Source organism: Chenopodium quinoa, unplaced genomic scaffold (assembly GCF_001683475.1).
Source record: "Chenopodium quinoa cultivar QQ74 unplaced genomic scaffold, ASM168347v1, whole genome shotgun sequence".
Lineage (NCBI taxonomy): Eukaryota > Viridiplantae > Streptophyta > Magnoliopsida > Caryophyllales > Amaranthaceae > Chenopodium > Chenopodium quinoa.
The window spans coordinates 2731289-2752437 of record NW_018744537.1 but is presented as its reverse complement, the minus strand read 5'-3'; the positions used below and the strand labels follow the sequence as shown (position 1 = coordinate 2752437).

The 21149-nt window shown below is 33.7% G+C and overlaps 1 protein-coding gene and 1 long non-coding RNA gene across 2 annotated transcripts; one reads left to right on the top strand and one right to left on the bottom strand.

Annotated features, from left to right (window-relative positions):
* Positions 1 to 3688: 3688 nt before the first annotated feature.
* On the top strand, positions 3689 to 5943 carry LOC110698890 (glucan endo-1,3-beta-glucosidase 14-like). Its single transcript, XM_021876397.1, has 3 exons — positions 3689 to 3887; positions 4227 to 5248; positions 5698 to 5943. Exons 1-3 carry the CDS (start codon positions 3791 to 3793, stop codon positions 5785 to 5787), a joined length of 1209 nt encoding a protein of 402 aa, XP_021732089.1. The 5' UTR covers positions 3689 to 3790; the 3' UTR covers positions 5788 to 5943.
* A 4599-nt stretch (positions 5944 to 10542) lies between these two features.
* Positions 10543 to 12120, bottom strand: LOC110698889. Its single transcript, XR_002506827.1, has 3 exons — positions 11733 to 12120; positions 11434 to 11527; positions 10543 to 10781 (listed from the first exon to the last, which is right to left on the bottom strand). It is a non-coding gene; the product is annotated as an uncharacterized LOC110698889 (long non-coding RNA).
* Positions 12121 to 21149: the final 9029 nt, after the last annotated feature.

The window sequence follows — 21149 nt, the reverse complement described above, 5'->3', positions numbered from 1 at the left end:
TTGTCGGGCACCATTGGTACGCATCTTTGAACTCTTCAAGGCTCGATCGTACTCTGCCTCTGTGGTAGCTTGCAGGATCTTCCGCCACTTACCATTTACCAATCTCTCTGCTGAATCTAAATTCTTGTTGAAAAGGTTGTAGGTTTTGACTTTCACACAGTTGTTGATGTGCCATGTGCATAGTAAAGGGCTCAACTCCGGAAACAGCTCCGCTATAGGGGCAAAGAGACCTCCCTCACAATCACTGATGATGGCTGAACATTTAGGCCGATGTAATTTCTCAACTTCTCCAACACCCAATAGTAACTCGCAGCCGTCTCATCCTTGATGACTGCATAACCAATCAGAAAATTTTGGTTTGTTGGAGCCATCCCAACCATCTCAACCAGTGGGAACTTGTACTTGTTTGTCTTATATGTTGAATCGATCAAAATCACAGATGGCCAAGACGTGATCATATCAGCACAATCAGGATGCACAAGGAATAAATGAGTCACCTCCGATGTGTCTTCATCAGAATTAAACCAGAACAGGTAACAGGTGCTTGTGCCTGGTGTAGAAGCTGTTGTATAGGGTTCCTTCCCTCTGACCGTTCAAACCTCAATTTCTGTCTGACGTTGTAGATGTGTCTTCGGTTTGGCTGGTATTCAGGAAATTTCTCTAACACAGATGTTAATATTTTAGCAGGCTTCACCTGAGCATCACTCATTTCTTTTACAACTAGTTTCGCAGCAGGACTTAGGCCGCTTAACTGTCGATGACCCACTTCATATACTATCATCTCATGGTTGTGATACCCCCATTTACCGTAACCCTTCACTTCCTAATCGTCACAACTTTGCTGTTGTCGAACCTTTACTCTAAACTGACACCCACAATCTTTCCGCTTTGTATCACACCGAATCGCTTTACTGAAATCTCATTCCTCCCTTTTGCGATAATGGTCGCATCTCAAAATGCGATCCATTCTACCATCTCGTTGTGATTTATGACTTGCTACTACTAAAAAAAAAACCTGATCTAATTGCAACCTGTTTTGCCCAATCAATCACTTGTTGAGCATCTTCGAACGGACCATCATTTACAAAAATCCCACTATAATCATTTAATTTCCGTCTCCACCATAATCCTGCAACAATGACATATAAATATAATTACATAAGGATTAAATTAATACATTTGACACAAAATTAACACAGAAGTAATTTCTAAATTTTAAATTTCTATATTTAATGCATAATACATTTAATTTCTAAATTTACTCATAATTAACACAAAATTAACACGTAATTATATATAATAGTATTCACACACATACAAAATTAAAACATAAATTTGTTTATTTTTTGAAATTATTAACATATATTAAAACATAATTTCAAATTAAACCATAATTTGTTTTTTTTTATAAATTATTCACACATATTTAAAACATAATTTCAAATTAAATTTTCTTTTTTCTTAGAAAAAAAATTGTTAACACATATTTAATTTCAAATTTATCAAAATTAAAAAACCAAACAAAAAAAACAAAAGACAAAAACAAAAACAAAACTTTAAATAAAATTATAAAAACAAAAAAAAAAATAACTGCGGCGGTGGCGCCTGGCTGGGACGCCGCCACAGTGGCTGGGGCGCCTGGCCAGGACGCCCCCACCATGGTTAGGGCGTTCCAGCCAAACGCCACTACCATTGTGGCGGCGTCCTGGCAAGGCGCCTTAGCCACGGTGGCGGCGTCCCGCCTAGGCGCCACAACCACGGTGGTGGAGTCCTGGCCAGACGTCGGCCACCAATTCGTAATTTGTAAACGTAAAGTACCTCGTTTTCCGGCGACGATGACGGCTCTCCGGTGTATCTCGCCGACGATGATGGCTCTCTGGTGTCCCTCGGCGATCCAGTGCTGCTCCACATTTTTGGTGAGAGAAAATTTCGTTTTGGGTAAAAATTAAAAAAAGGGCAAAAGTGTCAAAGTTTAAAAAATTGTGGGCTTTATGTAGAGAATTGTGGGCGATTTTTAACAACTTCCTTAATTAAATAGTTAATTATTAGAAGGTGAGCCAAAGGAGCTAGCTACAAGTATTAAAAATACAAAAAAAAAAAATTCAAATAATGATTATTGATTAAAAGAGATTATATATTGATACTATGTATACTTTATTTCTAGAAATTAAATTTTTTGAAATATGTGACTGGGTGTAAGAAAAATATGGAGAAAGTTATAAAAAGAGAGAAAGTAAAAGTTTGCTGATGTCGGTAAAAGGTGAATAAAATAAAAGAAAATGTGTACAAATGATGTGTGAGGTAAGAGGTATCGTTGATGTTATCGTAAGAGATGTTTATCAAAATGGAATAAAGTAAAAGTAAAAGTGAGAATAGAAACTTTCTGAAAACTTTAATAATGAGTCGAACTTTTAAGAATATAGGGAGAATTAATCATAAATTATGATAATAGAGAAATTGTAGCAGCACTTATAAGAAACAAAAGGGTTTTGATAGAGGAGAAAAAAATTACTTAAATATATCGTAGGATTCATTATGACGATTTATGATAGCCGACCTCAAATCATTTAGGGACTAAAGCTTTGTTGTTGTTGTAATCAATAAGGAGTGTATGTTTTATATTGATATAAACTACTCGATCTAATGAAGGACTGTTATATTAGATTTTAAATGGCTTTGGAGCAAGGGATTAAGGGAGACAAAATATAAAAAAAATATTTAATAAATATCAATTTTAATTAATGGAAACTAATAAGTAAGTCAGCGCGTTTTGTGTGCGGTTGGCCACACCATGTGACCGCTTGTAAAAGAACAAAGTAACCTCTACAACACTGACTGAGTACCCTCTGTAATGTTGACCGAGTAACCCCTATAACATTAAACGAGTAACCCGTGTAATGTTGACTGAGTAAGTAGTAACCCCTATAACACTTACAAAGTAACCTTCATGATGCATGGTGGCCAACCACATATAAGAATTTGTATAAGTATAAAGCGTAGCAACTTTTGATTGACAAAAAAAGTGAGTATTAAGTACTTTTATTCACCAATTATACTAATGCGAATATATTCATTCTAACTATTTGAAAGTGATATCCATTGATTAAAACTGGTATATGTAGTGTATTAAATAGAGTTTATTTATTTATTTATTTATTTTGGTAAGGTGAAGAAAACATGTGAAATGGATCATTAAATTTAATATTTTTAAGTTTATATTTAATTTTGTGAAGAGGGGCAAGAGGGGGTGTGTGTTCATTATTTATTCTTGAACTTGTATAAGTCGCCACATAAACATTGCAAATACGAGTATTTCAATATAAAAATTTTGACTCTATGTATACATCTACTGATCCACATCATTAGGAGGAATTCAGCAAGTTTGACCTGACAAAAAATTCTAGAAGTATACCCAAGAAAAGAATAAGAATATAAAAATTCCAAACTTAGAAAGTTTGGAAATTATGAAAAATGAATATTCATGAAGAGGACATAAACTTAAACCCAAATTTGAGTTCACCTTTAATTTGCCTTATTGAAAAGGTATACCTTTGTTAGAAAGGTAACTTATATACTCTTAATACAAGATTCCAAGTCTCCTTTAATCTTAATTTCTTTCTCTTACTTATGGAATCTTTGTACACAATATCCATAAGTTCCAACTTCTTAATTGCATCTCATCAAAGAAACCTCTTCTTAGCTTCCCATGTTCAATATTATAACTTAGACTTCCTTAATTCCCACATGCCTTTAAAACGTTACAGATAAATACATCTTCTATTTATACATAATGGAATGGTTTATCAATAGTGTTAATAACAAGCCCTTCAAACAAATGGGGTTGTTTTCTTGCTTCCTCTTCTCCCTCGCTTTCTTTTCTCATCATGGTATGTATGTCGTTCTTCATTTGCATATTCGGATCATAAGTTTCGTGCATCAAAGTAGATAACACGGGTAGCCAATTACATAAATTGAGGGTACATTGCGGATTATTTTTAATTAGAACGGTATAATCTGTATATCACAATTAGAAACTTGGAATTTAATTTCTTTAAGATGTCACGTTATAAAAATATGCATAGTTTAAAGCTCTTTTTAGCTACTAGTTTTTGAAATTTGAACTTATAATTAAATTACGTGCATATGCATGTCTTGTTAGTTTTTTTTGTTCTTGCTTAATTATCTTTTCAATACTAACACAATTTTTTTATCCTTACTTCTTGCAGCTTTAAAGGCAAATGCATTCACTGGAACATACGGGGTAAACTACGGAAGAATAGCCGATAACCTCCCACCTCCGGAAAGTGTAGTAACCCTCCTCAAAGCCGCGAGAATAAAGAACACAAGAATTTACGACGCTGATCATAGTGTCCTAACCGCGTTTGCAAATAGTGGAATCGAAATCATAGTAGGACTAGGTAACGAATTCTTGAAGGACATAGCAGCAAATGGAGAACGCGCTGTGGATTGGATCAAAGAGAACATAGAACCATTTGTTCCCAAGACTAGAATTGTTGGAATCGCGGTAGGTAACGAAATTTTAGGCAGCACGGGTGGACAAGACCTATGGGAAGCCTTAGTACCCGCGGTAAAAAACATGTACCTAGCCCTCGAACGCCTTCAACTAGCCAACTCAATCCAACTCTCTAGCCCTCACTCGGAGGCCGTGTTCGCCACATCCTTCCCTCCCTCAGCGGGGGCATTTAGGGAAGAAATAATGCCTTACATGAGGCCACTCTTACAATTTTTCTCCCAAGTTGGCTCCCCTTTTTACATAAATGCCTACCCTTTTTTAGCCTACATTAGTGATCCTACACATATTGATGTAAACTATGCCCTATTTAAGAAAAATCCTGGGATTTTCGACACAAAGACGAAACTTCATTATGATAACATGTTCATGGCACAAATAGATGCAGCTTATGCAGCTCTAGAGAAGGTAGGGTATACCAAGATGGAGGTGATCGTGTCCGAGACCGGGTGGGCTTCCAAGGGAGATCCGAATGAGGTCGGAGCTACGTTGAAAAATGCAAGGACGTACAATTATAATCTAAAGAAGTTGTTGTACAAGAAGAAAGGAACACCTTACAAACCTCATACACCTATTAAGGCATATATTTTTGCCTTGTTTAATGAAAATTTGAAGCCTGGACCTACTTCTGAGAGAAACTTTGGGTTGTTTAAGCCTGATGGTAGCGTTGCTTATCATATTGGTTTTACTGGCATTAATTCAGCTCCTTCATTAAAGGTACGATTCCTTATTTTTGTTATCGTTTACTCGTTACGATTGATAAGGGCTTACTCGTTATTGTTGCCAGTATAGTTTTCCTTTGTTTATTTTGTTGTTGACGTTTAGAATTATAAATGATTTATTAGAAGGTCTTTACAAATATAAATATACTACGTATCATATAATGATTCACATATAAAATCCAAAATTGACGTATGAAATCCAAAATTGAAAATTGACAATTGTACCAAAATCCGACCTTAATGTATACAACTACAAATTAAACTTATAAATTAGGATAAAATTTGGTACCACAAACAACATGGTACTAGATTATTTACTAGGATCTAATTCATAATTTTTCAATTTTTAAAAAAATGGAACTAAATTGGTTTTTTTTGTGCATATATATATATATATTCCTTGATTGTGAATATAATTAATATTTGAAAAACTTGGAATTGCAGGGACTTGGAGCGCAAGGGTGGTTTGGATGCTCCTACTTGTTTTTAATCACAATATGCACGGCATCAATACTTTTGAATGTAATCTCCTAATTTTTTGGGGAATTTTTTATACTTTGTGTAGCCTGTTATATATGTGTACATGGAGAACTTTAGAGCTAATGCAAATTTTTATAAAATGTGTATGAAATTAATTCTTTGTACAAATATACAAAATTCCATAATTAAATACTGAAAGGCCTGACTGCTGCTGACTTAAATTGAAGTTTCTGTGTGTATACCCCTCCCCAACTTCTAAAGGACGTATTGGATTGGATTGATCAAAGTAACATTCATCATGGGCCGAGCTAGACTAAAAAAATTTATAAACACCGGAGTCCAAGTTGCATCCAAGGGTATTTTTTACTCATTTAATATTTTTTTATGCTCATTTAAAAATTTAAAAAACGTGCATAAAAAATATCAAATGAGCAAAATAAAAACTACCTTTGAGTGCACCAATCTCTGTGTGTACCCGAATGTATGTAAAAGGTGTTGGAGCTAGATCGAAATATATCCTAGAAAAATATCGATTTAGCCATAAAATTAAATCAAAGTAAATTTAGGTCGGGCATGCATGTAACCAGCCACACAATGCAACCCCAAATGTTTCCCGGAAAGATCGAGCACGACCACATTACGAGTTGAGAAATGGCGGCTCGAACCTGGCCGGCTGCTCATACTCATGCTCATGCTCATGCTCAACTCTAATCAAGATATTCTCGTATTACAAAGTTCAATCATCATTCTGTCTTCTGTGTTTCTAATAACTCAATGAATAAACTACCCAAAATTGTCAACTTTTATTAAAGTGTTTAACTGTGACTTCTGTTGTGATCAGCGAACATTACTAGTCCAACCAAATTAAGCAAACCGAGCCTATTAGTTGGCAGCCCTATTTTGCTAACATTCTTTGTATTATTGAGCCTATTGGGCCTCTACAAATCCTTAATCCCAAAGAAGTCATCAGACTTTTCATAATCGGCCCAGTAATATGTGAGATAATTTCGGTATCGACAACAAAAGGATGGTGAGTAGCTTTATAAATGAGTTGTTATTCTCAAAAAAAATTTATTAAACAAATACAGCGTACAATGTATAAGATCAATTTGTAATGAACTTATATAATAAAACATGTTAAATACCATATAAACATCTCACATCATCTCATATTGTGTATATATCTGTCTTTTGTATTTCACACGCGTTTTGAATTTGCACCTCATGAACAGACTCTAAACTCTAAAGTTCACAATAATCGTAACTTTTGATTGTTAAATGAGCTCTTCACAAATTAAAGTCTAGAGGTCTCTACAATTCCCCAACAACCAATTGTGCTCAACTTCAAAATTGGTTTAGACTAATCATGGATTCATGGCCATGTTGGTCGGCCACATAGAGCAACATATGTACTATGATCTTCTCAATTTCTCATGTGGTTATTAAATTTTTGAACAACTATATTACTCCTATTTTATAATTTGGGTTGGGTCACTTAATTAACCACCTTACACAATACTTTAAATATTGATTAGACTTAATGTTGACCCTGAAGAGGTTTTGATTATGATGTTGATGATAAAGCAAACTTCTATCTAATGAGAGTTTTCTAGTGTTTTGATGTTTGCAGAATGAGTAAACTCTAAGAGTTGAAGTGAGGTCTGGAACAATGGAACTTAAGAAGACTAAGGATGAAAAGTAAAGACAGAGGAAGAGTTCCAGAAAGAAGTTCTCTGAATAAAGCCGGATGGAACTACAAGGTGTTCCCTAATAATAACATATTAAGAGCTTCCTAACAGAAGCATGACAGCAAGTTCCAACAGGACTTGATATGCGAGTTCAATGTGATGCTGGAAAAAAATGACAGCAGGTTGTAATGACTTGGACTGCGGTTCCAATTGGAACTTGACCTCAAGAATCAAGAACCAATGCAGAGCTCGAGATATCAACCAAAGATGAACTTCATAACTTAGGTTGCATTAAAGATAAGTTTGTTATTCAAGATTGATGTAAATATATAATTGGTTGGTATTCATGGGACTTATTAGAAATCAGATAAAGCTTGGCAAGCTAATTAATTCGTAAAAGATTATCATGAGTTATGAAAAAGAATCTAATTGATTTTATCTTTGAAAATCTGTTTTACTTGGTTTTATCTTTTTCATATAAAACTCTATCTTTTATTAAAAACGAATTTGACTAAGAAAATGTTTTCTTAAAAACGAAATTAAGCTTACTTGATTTCTCTTTTAATATGATAAGTTTGAAATTCTGATTTATCTTTAACTTATCATTTTATCAAAACCTTACTTTGCTAGTTGATCATGTCTTCTATAAATAAGGAAGAAGTTCTTCAAAGTGAAGTGAGAGTTTTAGCGTGAAAACCGCTAAGTGCTTAAGAGTAAGTTTGCCAAAGGTTTAAGCTTTATCATTTTGAGTCGGGTTTCATGTGTGGCTTTCCAATTATATATTAAAGTGGGTCTTTGTGTTGTAATTGGTTTTGAGGGGTGAGTGTGAATTCTCTATAATTTGTTTATAGCTGTGAGTGCACAATGAGTGAGCTTAGAGTGTGAAGCTGAGTGTAGGTACTCCAGGAGTGCTGAGTGAGCCTAAGTGTGGTACTTAGGTTGGGTATGATAGGCTCATATTAGGTAGTAAGTGTCCGGGTAGGAACTTGTGAATGTAGCAGGCTTCCGGGTAGGAACCTGTGAGGTAGCAAGCTTACGGGTAGTGGCTTGTGAGTGTAGCAAGTTTCCAAGTTGGAACTTTGTGAGAAAGGTCCGTGTTTAATAGGTTGTAACTAGGAGTGTTTCCCTATTATAATGAAAGTTTGGTTTGCAAATCCCGGGTAGGGTCGAGGTTTTTCTTCTAGTTGGGCCCTGGAAGGTTTCCTCGTAAAACTTGATGTGTGCTTTAAGTTCCTTTTAAGTTTTGTTTTATATTCCGCAAAATATTGACCTAACTGATACCTACTGCAATTCCGCCCCCTCTCGTATTAGTTCATCTAAACTAACAGTTGGTATCAGAGCAGGTTCTCACTAAATACAAGCAACCTTGTAGAGTAAGTTTCTGCAGAGATGAATACACACTAGAAGCTTGAAGAAGGGACCTCGACCTAAAGACCACCGATGTTCAATGGCATGTTTATCCATATTGGAAGAACATGATGGAGATATTCATCAAGGCTGGAAACTACCAAGTATGGAGGGTCATTGAATCAGGCGACTTTGAGGTAACAAAACCAATGAGAAAAATGAGGTAATCCCTAAACCACTATCTGAATTTGAAAAGGAGGATTTCGAAAAATATAAGCTGAATGCATTAGCAGTGAAAATCTTGCACTATGGACTAGGACCTCATGAGCATAACAGAATCATGGGTTGTAAGTCCGCAAAGCAGATTTGGGATTTATTACAAGTAACGCATGAAGGAATGAATGAAGTTAAGCGTTCCAAAATTGACTTACTGATGTCAAGATATGAAAGATTTGAAATGCTACACAAGGAATCTATTCAGGATATGTTCTCTAGATTTACTAACATTGTAAATGAGTTGGAATCTTTAGGCAGGTTCATACCCATTGATGATCAGGTACGAAAAGCTTTCAGAAGTCTTCCTCAGGATGAACGATGGAGAGCTAAGGTAGCAGCATTACAAGAATTATTAAAGGGATTATTTCAAAAAGTTTTCGCCATTATTTTCCTTCGTTTGCTTCTTTGGTTACTTTTTTATAACATCTCATTTTTAACATCTCACGTGATTGTTTTAGTTTCCTCTTCCTGTATTTAATTTTCTCCCTTTAAATTACTATCTCCCTCAACCTCCACCATTAAAGTGTTGTACATTGAAAAAAAAAAAACAACAATTTGGCCTATCTTAAAATCTGATTTTGAAATTGCTTTTTGAAGAATTAAGTATTTTAAAGCATTTTGTGGGCTTGCATGGTATTAGAAATAGCCTTTTTATCCTAAAATTTAGAGGAACAAAATGATTTTCTTTTATTTATCAATTTAGTATTTGACTAAATGGAGAGGGAGAGGTAACTAAATCAATCACATGAGATCGATATATTAAAAAAAAAAAAAAAAAAAAGTAATTGATGAAGCGAACAAAGGAAAATAATAGTGAAAACTTTTTGAAGGAATTCGCTTTAATGGTGAAGGTTAAGAAGTGTTTAAATGAAAATATTTAATAGAAGTAAAGGCTAACTTAGTCATGCGTAATGGGAAATCATGTAAGTTTAAAAATATTTAAACAATAATAAAATAATGAAGATTCCACTTTTCCCATGGAATCTTAGTTTATTGGTGTCATTCATGTTGTTATGTGCACCCAAATACATAGTTTGTGATGTAGACCGCACTCTTGAAAGGTTGTGCTGCTACATGCACCTTTGTAATAGTTGGTGTTGTTGCAGCCAATTTTTCCTATTATTTTTGGTGCAACTAACGAAGCTTTGTGTAAGTATCACTAATACAAAAACATGAAAAGAAACCCCTTAAAATTGGCCTAAGAAACCACTTAAGAGGGGGTCTTAAGCTCAGAGGTCTCTTAGGTTAAGAAACCACATTTTTTAGGGGGTTAGTTTGCTCAACTTAAGAAAAGGGGTATCTTATGTACTGCTAAAACTATTCTATAATAACATTAAAGAAATCACCTTTTAGAAAAAAGGGGATTTCTTTGGTTTAATTAAAGAAATCACTTTTAGTGAAAGGGGTTTCTTTGATCTGTTCATAATTCAAAAAAAATATATATATTGCAATATAACTATCAAGTACCTACAATGGTATGTAGGATAGCTATACCACAATATATACGATATTCCTACATATCACGCTCCCTTCAATTTTCAAGCTCTTTACTCCATATAATATTCATGCACAAATATGTAAAATTCTTTTACTTAATATTAATATAACTATAAAATTCTAAACACAATCAACAACATTTACAATAACTGATCTTCTAAAACCTCTAAAGAAATTTTATTTGTCTCCAAACAAAATTGACAAAGCTCCAACCATCCTTTGTCGAATATAAATTTTCACCTATAAAACACACAAAATTCACCAAATTAATTAATCATAGGTTACAATTTACAACAAATAAAAAGAAATGAATGTCGAAACTTAAATTAACTGAAAAACGGAGGAGTTAAAGCAGATAGCTTTTCAATTAGCTGCAAACGAAGAGATCAACCATATATGCATCAATTACTTAAAGGGGCTAAAAATTCTCAAGGCAGTTATAGCAGATTACACCACCATCATTAAAATAAAAAACTAATGGGCATGATACACAATTGGAACTGCAAGTCTGCAACAACTGAATTAGGAAATTAAACAAAGTTATTGTTAATGAGTAGTTTCATAATAACTAAAGACTTAGCGTACAATTTTTTGTTGAGTTCGTTATCTTTCCTCCACAGTTCTTTTATTCAAATTTCAAAGTTTATACTTCTTCATCCTATTAATTTAGTTGTTGTTTCAACAATTACCCAATAATTCAAAAACAAAATCAAGCATGCATACAACAATTCTAACACATTCACATCAAATAAGGCTAATCAACTCCAACCAAACCCATTCCAATTCCTTGAACAAACAGCATTAATTCACAATTTATGAACTTCCATCGATCAAATAAAAAAGCATCAGATCTGAAATTTAAATTTAAAAATAAAAATAAAAAAAAGCTTACTTTAAACCAATTGAATGTGTTCTTGTTGCAGGATTAACACAGTTAGTTGGCTGGGAACCAGTTTCTTCTGCCATTAAACTTGATAATTTGAAATCTGAAAATTAGAGAAATTTGATTTAGGGTACTTCAATAAATTACAGAAGTTAATCTAAAAACGAAATTAAACAATTTAAAAACACAAATTACGAAATTAGACACACAAAATCGAAATATTCAGAAATGAAATTGAAAAAAAAAAACGAATTACAATAACAAATTGATAACATTTATCTATGAATGCTCAAGCTCAACACATTTACCTATAAAGCTCGAGATCCGCTTCAATGAGAGCTAGAGGACGCTTCAATAGAAGAGAGATTAGAACTGTAAGAGAGGGAGAAGAGAGATGAGTGAATGGGGACGGTGGAGGCGACTGTGATTCATGGGGGTGGATGGAAGATAACTGGTATGATAATAGGGTTAGAAATAGGTTTTTTATTTTTTATTGTTTTAATTTGAAGATGGGTTAGAAATAGTTTTAGATTGATATTCCGTATAAGAAACCCCTTTTCATAAAAGGCAGTTCCTTAAATAACACTAAATTTATATAATTAGATAAGGAATCACATTTTTTCAAAAAGGGTTTCTTATAACTTGTATAAGAAACCTCTTATTAGAGAAAATAGGTTTCTTTTATTAAGGAACCCCTTATCCAATAATTGTGGTTTCTTATCATTGGTTCTTTATCCATATTTTGTAGTAGTGTATTTTACTGACCTTATGAGTGGGGAGTTCGAAATGAGCATGATGGGTGAGCTGAACTTCTTTCTTGGTCTGCAAATCAAACAAACTGAGAAAGAAATAATGATTCATCAACAAAAATATGTAAAGGAACTCCTAAGGAAATATAAGATGGAAAGTTCCAAAACTAATCAAACATCTATGGGAACTTCCATTAGACTGGATGAAGACTCAACTGGAACCAGCAAAGATCACGATGTACCGTGGTATGATAGGTTCCTTGTTATACTTAACTGCTAGTAGACCTGACATATCGTTTAGTGTAGGGTTATGTGCGAGGTTCCAAGCAAATCCAAAAGAATCTCACCTAAAAGCAGTCAAGAGAATACTGCGGTACTTGAAAGAAACTGATGACTTATGCCTCTACTATCCTAGAAGTGAGTCAATTGATTTGGTAGGGTACACTAATGCTGATTATGCAGGTGATCTAGCTAACAGAAAGAGCACATCAGGTATGACTCAATTCCTTGGTCCGTGTTTAGTTTCTTGAGGTTCTAAGAAGCAAAACACGGTTGTCTTATCCATAGCAGAAGCTGAATATGTAGCTGCCGCTACATGTTGCTCACAAATGCTATGGATAAAACAACAAATACTTGATTTTGGTCTAAAATTTGATTGTGTTCCAATTTATTGTGATAATACTAGTGCTATCTGTATATCGAAAGATCTAGTGCAACACTCTAAGGTTAAGCATGTCCATATTAGACATCATTTTCTTAAAGATAATGTGGAGCAAGGCAATATTAAGTCATAATTTTGTTCAACTGAAAATCAAATTGCTGATATTCTAACTAAGCCTTTGAGTAGAGAAAACTTTGAGAAAATGAGACTGGAACTTGGGATGATCAAGCTAAATTGATTGCAACTGAAGTTCCCAGATATGGCGTTGTTGATTACACGACCAATAGAAGAAATAAAACATTTATCACAAACTTGGTGTGATAAGCATAGCGGAAATGTCACCGTTGGTAAATTTTTGGAGGTCAGTGCATTTAACACTTATTAGACCGTAAATAATTTTTAAGTTAATGTAGACAGGTATGTGACTAGTTCCTGGTTAATCTTGTTTAAAATTTTTCAAAAATTATCTTTTAGAAAATAAAGAGTTTTTTTAAAAGATAAATATTGAATTTGAAAATCCATCTGGATAACTATTTCAAAATCAGATAAATTCATTGTTCCTAAAGCCTAACTCTTCAATTCCCCTTACACCGCCTCATTAATTTACCATCTCTATAAAAGTGCACCCAACCACCTCTTTTACTCATAGTCAAATCAATTCACTTCCCAATAAACCCTCAACCACAAAAATTCTACAGCTAAACCACACTCAATCATGGAGGAAGAAAACCCTAAGACCCACAATGAAAATTCCCCATCCAAAGCCCACAACCAATTGATATGTTAATTCCAGAACCAGCCAATGTTACCCATGAAATTCCAAACTCAATTACCTCCGAACCCAAAAATAGCAAGCCTAAAGCTCTAGAAGAAACCGCAACTTCCTCTATCGCTGATCTACCAAATATCCTCCATCGGGTCACAGAATGGAAGAAAAGAAAGGCATAGAAAGCTGGAAAGACTCTTAAAAAAGAATTGGAAGAGATCGAGGGCTTCTCTAATGGGGAAGTCGAAGGAAAGAAGGAAGATTCTGAGGGGGAAGAAGATCAAAAAGCTCTGGAGAAACAAGTTGAAAGATATGTCGTAGGCTATAAAATTGATCTTGCATGGTGTAGAAATGTCAAGTTTCTAGAATTCTAGACCTAATTAAGTTTCAGGGGGTGGGAATTCACGTTTTCGGTTAAGGCAAAAAACTACTTATACCCGTTGGCCATGGATGAATTCTATAAAGAGCGTGTATTTGATAATGGTGTTTGTACAAGTAAAGTAAATGGAGTAAAAGTAGAATTTGATGCTGAAAGACTTGGAACTCTGTTATAAGTTCCTTGTGTGGGGTTTGAGACGTATATGAAGGGGGTAGTAACTGTGAAGGTGGAAGGTCATGCTAAAATAGAAGTAATTTTCTTATTTATGAGGAAAGAGGGGTGTGAGCGTTATGAATCACAATGACTTGTCTCCGCTGCACAAATGGTTGTTTAATCTTGTGAAAAATCTTTAGTTCCTAAAACTCAAAATAATAATGAATTGTGCTACCTGGATATGGCCTTAATTTTCTGCATGTCAAAAAGAATTAAAATTAATTTTCATGCTTTGATGATGCAACACCTAGAGCACTGTGTAGAAAAGGAGATAAAAGTTGGACATGGTGCTATTCTTGCTTCGGTGTTTGAAGATCTAGGTGTGAAACTTGTGGATTTTTATGGTCGTATGAGGGAGAAGGGAGAGAATGTGATCAATGAAGAAACGCTGAAGGGGCTAAGCTTTCAAGTAGTGAAAGGAAAGTGTGTGAGGTATGAAGGGAAAAAAGGCGAAGGCAAAGGAAGAGAGTTCCCAACTGAGAGAGCCTGTCAGGAAGAGTAGAAGGCTTTCAGTAGGAACTCAGGGTAAACCCAGTGTCATTGAGCCTTTGGAACTCAGTGAAGGAGAAGAGGGGGCTAATGAGAAAATTTATGATCTATCAAACAGATTCATGCAGGTAGAAAGACAACTCTTGGAGATGACAGGGAAGATGAAAACCATGGAGAGAAGCATTCTGAATCAAGGGAAGGACTTTTAGAAGGCTATCTCTAATATGGAAGGAAAGCTGAAGAAGATGGAAGCAGACAACAAGGTAGATCTTGAGAAGACTCTCAAGATGCTTGAAGAATGATGATCAGCTTCCAATCCCTACAACCTATCCCCTAGCCTAATTTAACCCCCTTCCTAGTTTTATGGAACAATGTTATGTTTATTTTTGTACTTTTGAACTTATTTTGGTTTTCAGCACTTTCGAACTTGGTCTGTAATATTTTGATAACTCTGGATGGTTGGTTTTTGCTATGTTTATATATCCTAAAACTTTGTCTGTATATGAATGCATTGCTGGTTAAGAAAATACAAGTTAATTTGTGTGAAAGTGTTGACTTAAGAGAACTAGCCCGCGCTGTTTCCAGTTTCCCACACTCCATGAATTGCTTGTGGGGCAGTGATTAGATGAATAAAACTTTGAAAAGACAGCTTTTTGACAATGCCAAAAGGGGGAAAAGCAGGAGCAAACTTGGAGATGAAATTGTTCTAGTTCCAGTTAAGTAAGTAACAAAGGTTTCTCTTCCCTAAATTCGTTAATGTGCTTTCTTGTGATTTCTGTTTTGTTCATTTTTATTTCAGTTTGAGTGTTTGTTTGTTTGTTTCTTAGTTAGGCTATGTTTTGTTTTCTCTAAAAAATTAAAAAATTAAAAATTTGAACCTTCTGTTTTACTTTGTTATCCTTAGAAGTTTGCTCAATTTGTCATCATCAAAAAGGGGGAAATTGTTGACCCTGAAGAGGTTTTGATGATGATGTTGATGATAAAGCAAACTTCTATCTAATAAGAGTTTTCTAGTGTTTTGATGTTTGCGGAATGAGTAGACTCTAGGAGTTGAAGTGAGGTATGGAACAGTGGAACTTAAGAAGACTAAGGATAAAAAGTAAAGATAGAGGAAGAGTTCCAGAAAGAAGTTCTCTGAATAAAGCTGGATGGAACTACAAGGTGTTCCCTAACAGGAACATATTAAGAGCTTCCAACAGGACTTGGTTTGCGAGTTCCAATGTGATGCTAGAAAAAAATGACAGCAGGTTGTAATGACTTGGAGATTGGAACTTGACCTCAATAATCAAAAACCAATGTAGAGCTCGATATATAAACCAAAGATGAACTTCATAACTTAGGTTGTATTAAAGATAAGTTTGTTATTCAGGATTGATGTAAATATATAATTGGTTGTTATACATGGGACTTATTAGAAATCAGATAAAGCTTGGCAAGCTAATTAATTCGTAAAAGATTATCATGAGTTTATGAAAAAGAATCTAATTGATTCTATCTTTGAAAATCTGTTTTACTTGGTTTTATCTTTTTCATATAAAACTCTATCTTTTATTAAAAACGAATTTGACTAAGAAATTTTTTTCTTAAAAACGAAATTAAACTTACTTGATTTCTGTTTTAATATGATAAGTTTGAAATTCTGATTTATCTTTAACTTATCATTTTATCAAAACCCTAATTTGCAAGTTGATGATGTCTTCTATAAATAAGGAAGAAGTTCTTCAAAGTGAAGTGAGAGTTTTAGCGTGAAAACCGCTAAGTGCTTAAGAGTAAGTTTGCCAAAGGTTTAAGCTTTATCATTTTGATTTCAAGTTTCATGTGTGGCTTTCGAATTATATATTAGAGTGAGTCTTTGTGTTGTAATTGGTTTTGGGGTATGAGTGTGAATTCTCTGTAATTCGTTTGTAGCTATGAGTGAGCTTCTAGTGTGAAGCTGAGTGTAGGCACTCTGCGAGTGCTGAGTGAGCCTAAGTGTGGTACTTAGGTTGCGTAGGATATGGTCCTATCAGGTAGCAAGTTTTCGGGTAGGAACTTGTGAGTGTAACAGGCTTCTGGGTAGGAACTTGTGAGGTAGCAAGCTTACGGGTAGTGGCTTGTGAGTGTAGCAAGTTTTCGGGTAGGAACTTCTGAGAAAGGTTCGTGTTTAATAGGTTGTAACTAAGAGTGTTGCCCTATTATAATGAAAGTTTGGTTTGCAAATTCCGGGTAGGGTCGGGGTTTTACTTCCAATTGGGCCCTGAAAGGTTTTCTCGTAAATCTTGTTGTGTGCTTTAAGTTCCTTTTATGTTTTGTTTTATATTCCGCAAAAGATTGACCTAACTGGAACCTACAACAATTCACCCCTCCCTCTCGTAGTAGTTCATCTAAACTAACACTTAAAGAATTGAAACGTTTCTATTCCAATTGTGCTAACTAAAAGAAGAGGATGTAATGAAAGATGAACTTTCAATTCAATGTGAAAAAGACTTAAGGATTTGTTACTCTACACCGGCCTAACATTCCAATGAACCGCTTTATTAAAGACCAATTGTCATTAATATTTGTGTGTAACGAAATGAAAGGAATTTGTGGCAAGATTTGACATCAACATTGTTAATCATGTGATTCCTTGAACTAAATTAATCTGTTTCGAAAAATGATATTCTTTGAGTGTGGAAGGTAAATTATTACGTGCACTGAAAAACTATTAATGGTCGGTACTATTGTACACATGCATATATTAGACGACATGTGAGACGTTTCGGGTAAACTTCCTGTCCACGAATGTTGTGCACTTGCTTGTAGAGAACCATTTCCAATAGTCAACAAAGGCGAAAATCACCAAAGTAGTAACCACTAACCACACGTCCACAACACTAATATTTCGAAGGTAAATTTATCATCTTCCATTTCCATTAATTCAATAATTGAATCAAACTAATCTTTTTTTTGTAGGTAAATTGATCATTTTTCATTATTTCCATTAATTGCATAGAGATGCTCTGACTTACTTGGTTTTATTCGCTTTATTTTAGGTTTAGGATCATGACTAGGGTGAAAGTTCACATAATAGCCTATAATATAAAATTATAAACCAGGTTATATCAGAAATACATGAAGTATAATAACAAGTTTTTAGATTATTTATTGAACTATTTGCAATTTGTAAGCATACTAGAAACATAAAACAATATAGTTCAAGTGATGGCCACGTACATTATAGGAAATTGGGTTGGCTTAAAGCGCAACAAATCTTTTCTATAATTATAATCACTAAAATTATCTGATCATATTTTTTGTCAAATATGCTCATAATTGAAAGATCGTATATTCTCTTAATTATGATCTCATTAGCATAATTTGGCTTATACGGAGTATTAGTTATATACAAGTACCTTTTTTTTTTTCTTTTTTTTTTTTTTTTTTTTTGGGAAACGTTATATACAAGTACATGATTACAGTGTGAATGTGTGATTGCTGATATCTTCTTAGAAGACATGCAACTATAGCCAACTATGCAAGGATGTTTATGGGATCTCCTATAACAAATTCAAGGATTTGGGATCTCCTATATATATATTATAACAATAATTCTCAAATTATTATCATGATTTTTACATAATGACAAATTAATTCCATAATCCATCAACTTACCGACACGGAGACACTCTCATGGATCATGTACAAGTACTAAAATAACCATTCTAGTAATAAGATAGGTTCTCTTAACTACATATCCATAGAAATCAAATTATTTTGCTAAATAAAAATTATTATTATTAAAACTAAATTAATTTTATTGAATTTAATTATATTAGTGAAATAATAAGGGTGAATCAATGTCTTACACTCTTTTACTCAATACAAACTTAGGAAGTACTATATATATTTACTTTTTTTTTTATTAAGAATGATGATATACGTTACAATAGGCATATAGGATAAGTATGAACTAAAAAAAAGAGATAGTATGTAGTTATCACAAATTTTTATATGTGGCTGGCCACATCATGTGGCCGGGGTTACTTATTCAAGGGTTACTCGGTCAATCAGGTGTTATTCTCACACAGAAAACGCACTAATCGATTGAGTAACCTAGAATAAGTAACTCTTGACCGACTGAGTAACCCCTGAATAAGTAACCTCGGCGAAAACGCGTTAACCGACTAAGTAACCTCAAAATAAGTAATCCTTGACCAACTAAGTAACCCCTAAATACGTAATCTCTAAATAAGTAATCTCGGCGATACAGTGTGGCCAGCCACACAGAAAAAGCACCGATTAATAATATAATAAATGTATAACAATTTAGTTAAATCAATGTGTTGAATACTGTAGATAGCTTAGCTTCTACGAAAAGTTAGTAATGAATTCTAATGGAATTTTTATTTTTCTTTTGGGTGATTAATCTAATGTAGTAGTTGGATTAACACATAATTTTATAAATCCTAATTTGAAAACATTACTCCCAAATCCGGCTCAAAATTCACAACCATCTAATTTATTAAAAATAATAAAGTTCATTTATGTATAATTAAATATATAATTAAGATAAGTTTATTAATTTAAGTTAAGCCCTAGATAGGCCATTAGGCCCTTAAAGGCCCTAGCTAGTTGATGCAGGGGACCGAAACAAATGCATAAAGAAAGAGGAGGTGGGAAGACGACTCACACTTTGATTTAATAATTTTATTGATGTTGATATGTTTGATACATGTTGTTTTTTTTAGGAAGACCATACGATATGATGGTACGGTGGTAGTAGTGGTGGTGGTACCCTAAATATTGATCAAGACATGCATATAAATGGTGAAAATTAAACGTGAAAGAATATGTATTAAGGGATTAGTGGTGATTCAAAAAAGTACGAATTTTTATAGATCGCTATGGAACATCTCATTACATTTTCAAATCTTTGACGAAATTCAATTGAATTATTCATTTTTATTAGTAAAAATTAAAAAAAAATATATATAAATCTCTTATTGACTTTGTTTTTAACTTTTTTTTTTTTCATTTTCATTTTCAGTATTCATAATAAAATCAGTTATACGTGTGTATTAAAACATAAAAGACATTATTGGAAATTAATCTTGCATTATATTATCGGTATAGATCGAATATATACATAGGACTTTGTTTGGAATTTACAACTTAGTCACTTACTTTTATTGGTCTTTAAATTAGCATATAATATTTTTGGTATTAGTAACAAACGTACAGTTAATTTTGCATGTCATAGTTATACGAAATAAATCAAACGAACAAATGTGGTATAGATATATGGTGGGGAACTCGATCATCTTATTACTTTGTTCGATTCAATCATCATAATCTTTTACTTCTGAAGAAGTACGTAGTGTATTCTCTCCTCTCTCTAAGCTATTCTCAAGTGTTGACCTGACATATAACTAAATTGACTAACGTATGAGAAATGGCAATTTAGTAGAATCTTTGTCCTAAAAAAATGAAGTATATAGTACAAAGATAATGTACAAAATGAATCAAGGGTTTGAATTTTCGCCGGGACCAGGTGGACACGTCCTCCTAAGCCGAAAGTAGGCTAGAAGTGGAAAGCTTGCTTAACCCAAATTGTCTAACAAGTGTATAGTTTTTTTTTTGTTTTTTTTGGGGGCTAATTTTGCTTAATTATTAAAGAACAAAGTTTCTTTGTAGTACTCATACTAAACTAAAACTACAAAAGCATTAACATACACGCCGAAAATGACCATTAGTAGTCATACTAATTTAGTTAACCGTATATGATAAAGTTTGGGTTAATATAGTTAATTATTTTATCAATGTGATCCGATGATCTACAAAAACCACCAAGTATCTTTGTAGATAGTGACTAACAACTAAACAAGTTCTAATAAAAGTAAATGAAAGTTAATCCTAAAAGAACAATCGATAAAGTTGTTACCTCCATCTTGTTTGTTGTGTACGGAGTAAAACTTTAAGAGAATAAAGATTTCTAGCTTCTTGTGGAGTTGTGGACATGGAGATTTATGTCAAACATTGCTAACCAATCCTAACGGTTGATATTGACGATTTCCATGGAAAATATTTTAACCAAAACTAATTTCTTCCATCTAACTTTAATCACTTACATATCATACCGTCCACGTAGAATCAATTTAGAGTTTCATTTTTAAAATTTATGTCAGTCAAACACCACTATTGTCTATTGATGTTAAAATGTTGAGCCTATGAACAAATTCATACGTGAGTGACAGTATTAATCCCACATTGAAAGAGTATAAAAGTGAAGAAGGTATTAGAATGTGTATCTCACATTAAAAAAAAAAGAAAGTTATGTCCACTTTATAAGGCTAAGGGCTTAATCCTTTCGTCATTGCCATATGATTTTGAGGTGAAACCTCCTTAAACGTATAAAGTGGATACTCGTAACGAGTGTGGCCCAAGCCTTACAAATTTTTATTGTTGGTGTTACGTTGTTGCAACTTGCAAGAAGGTACCAGCTGCTAA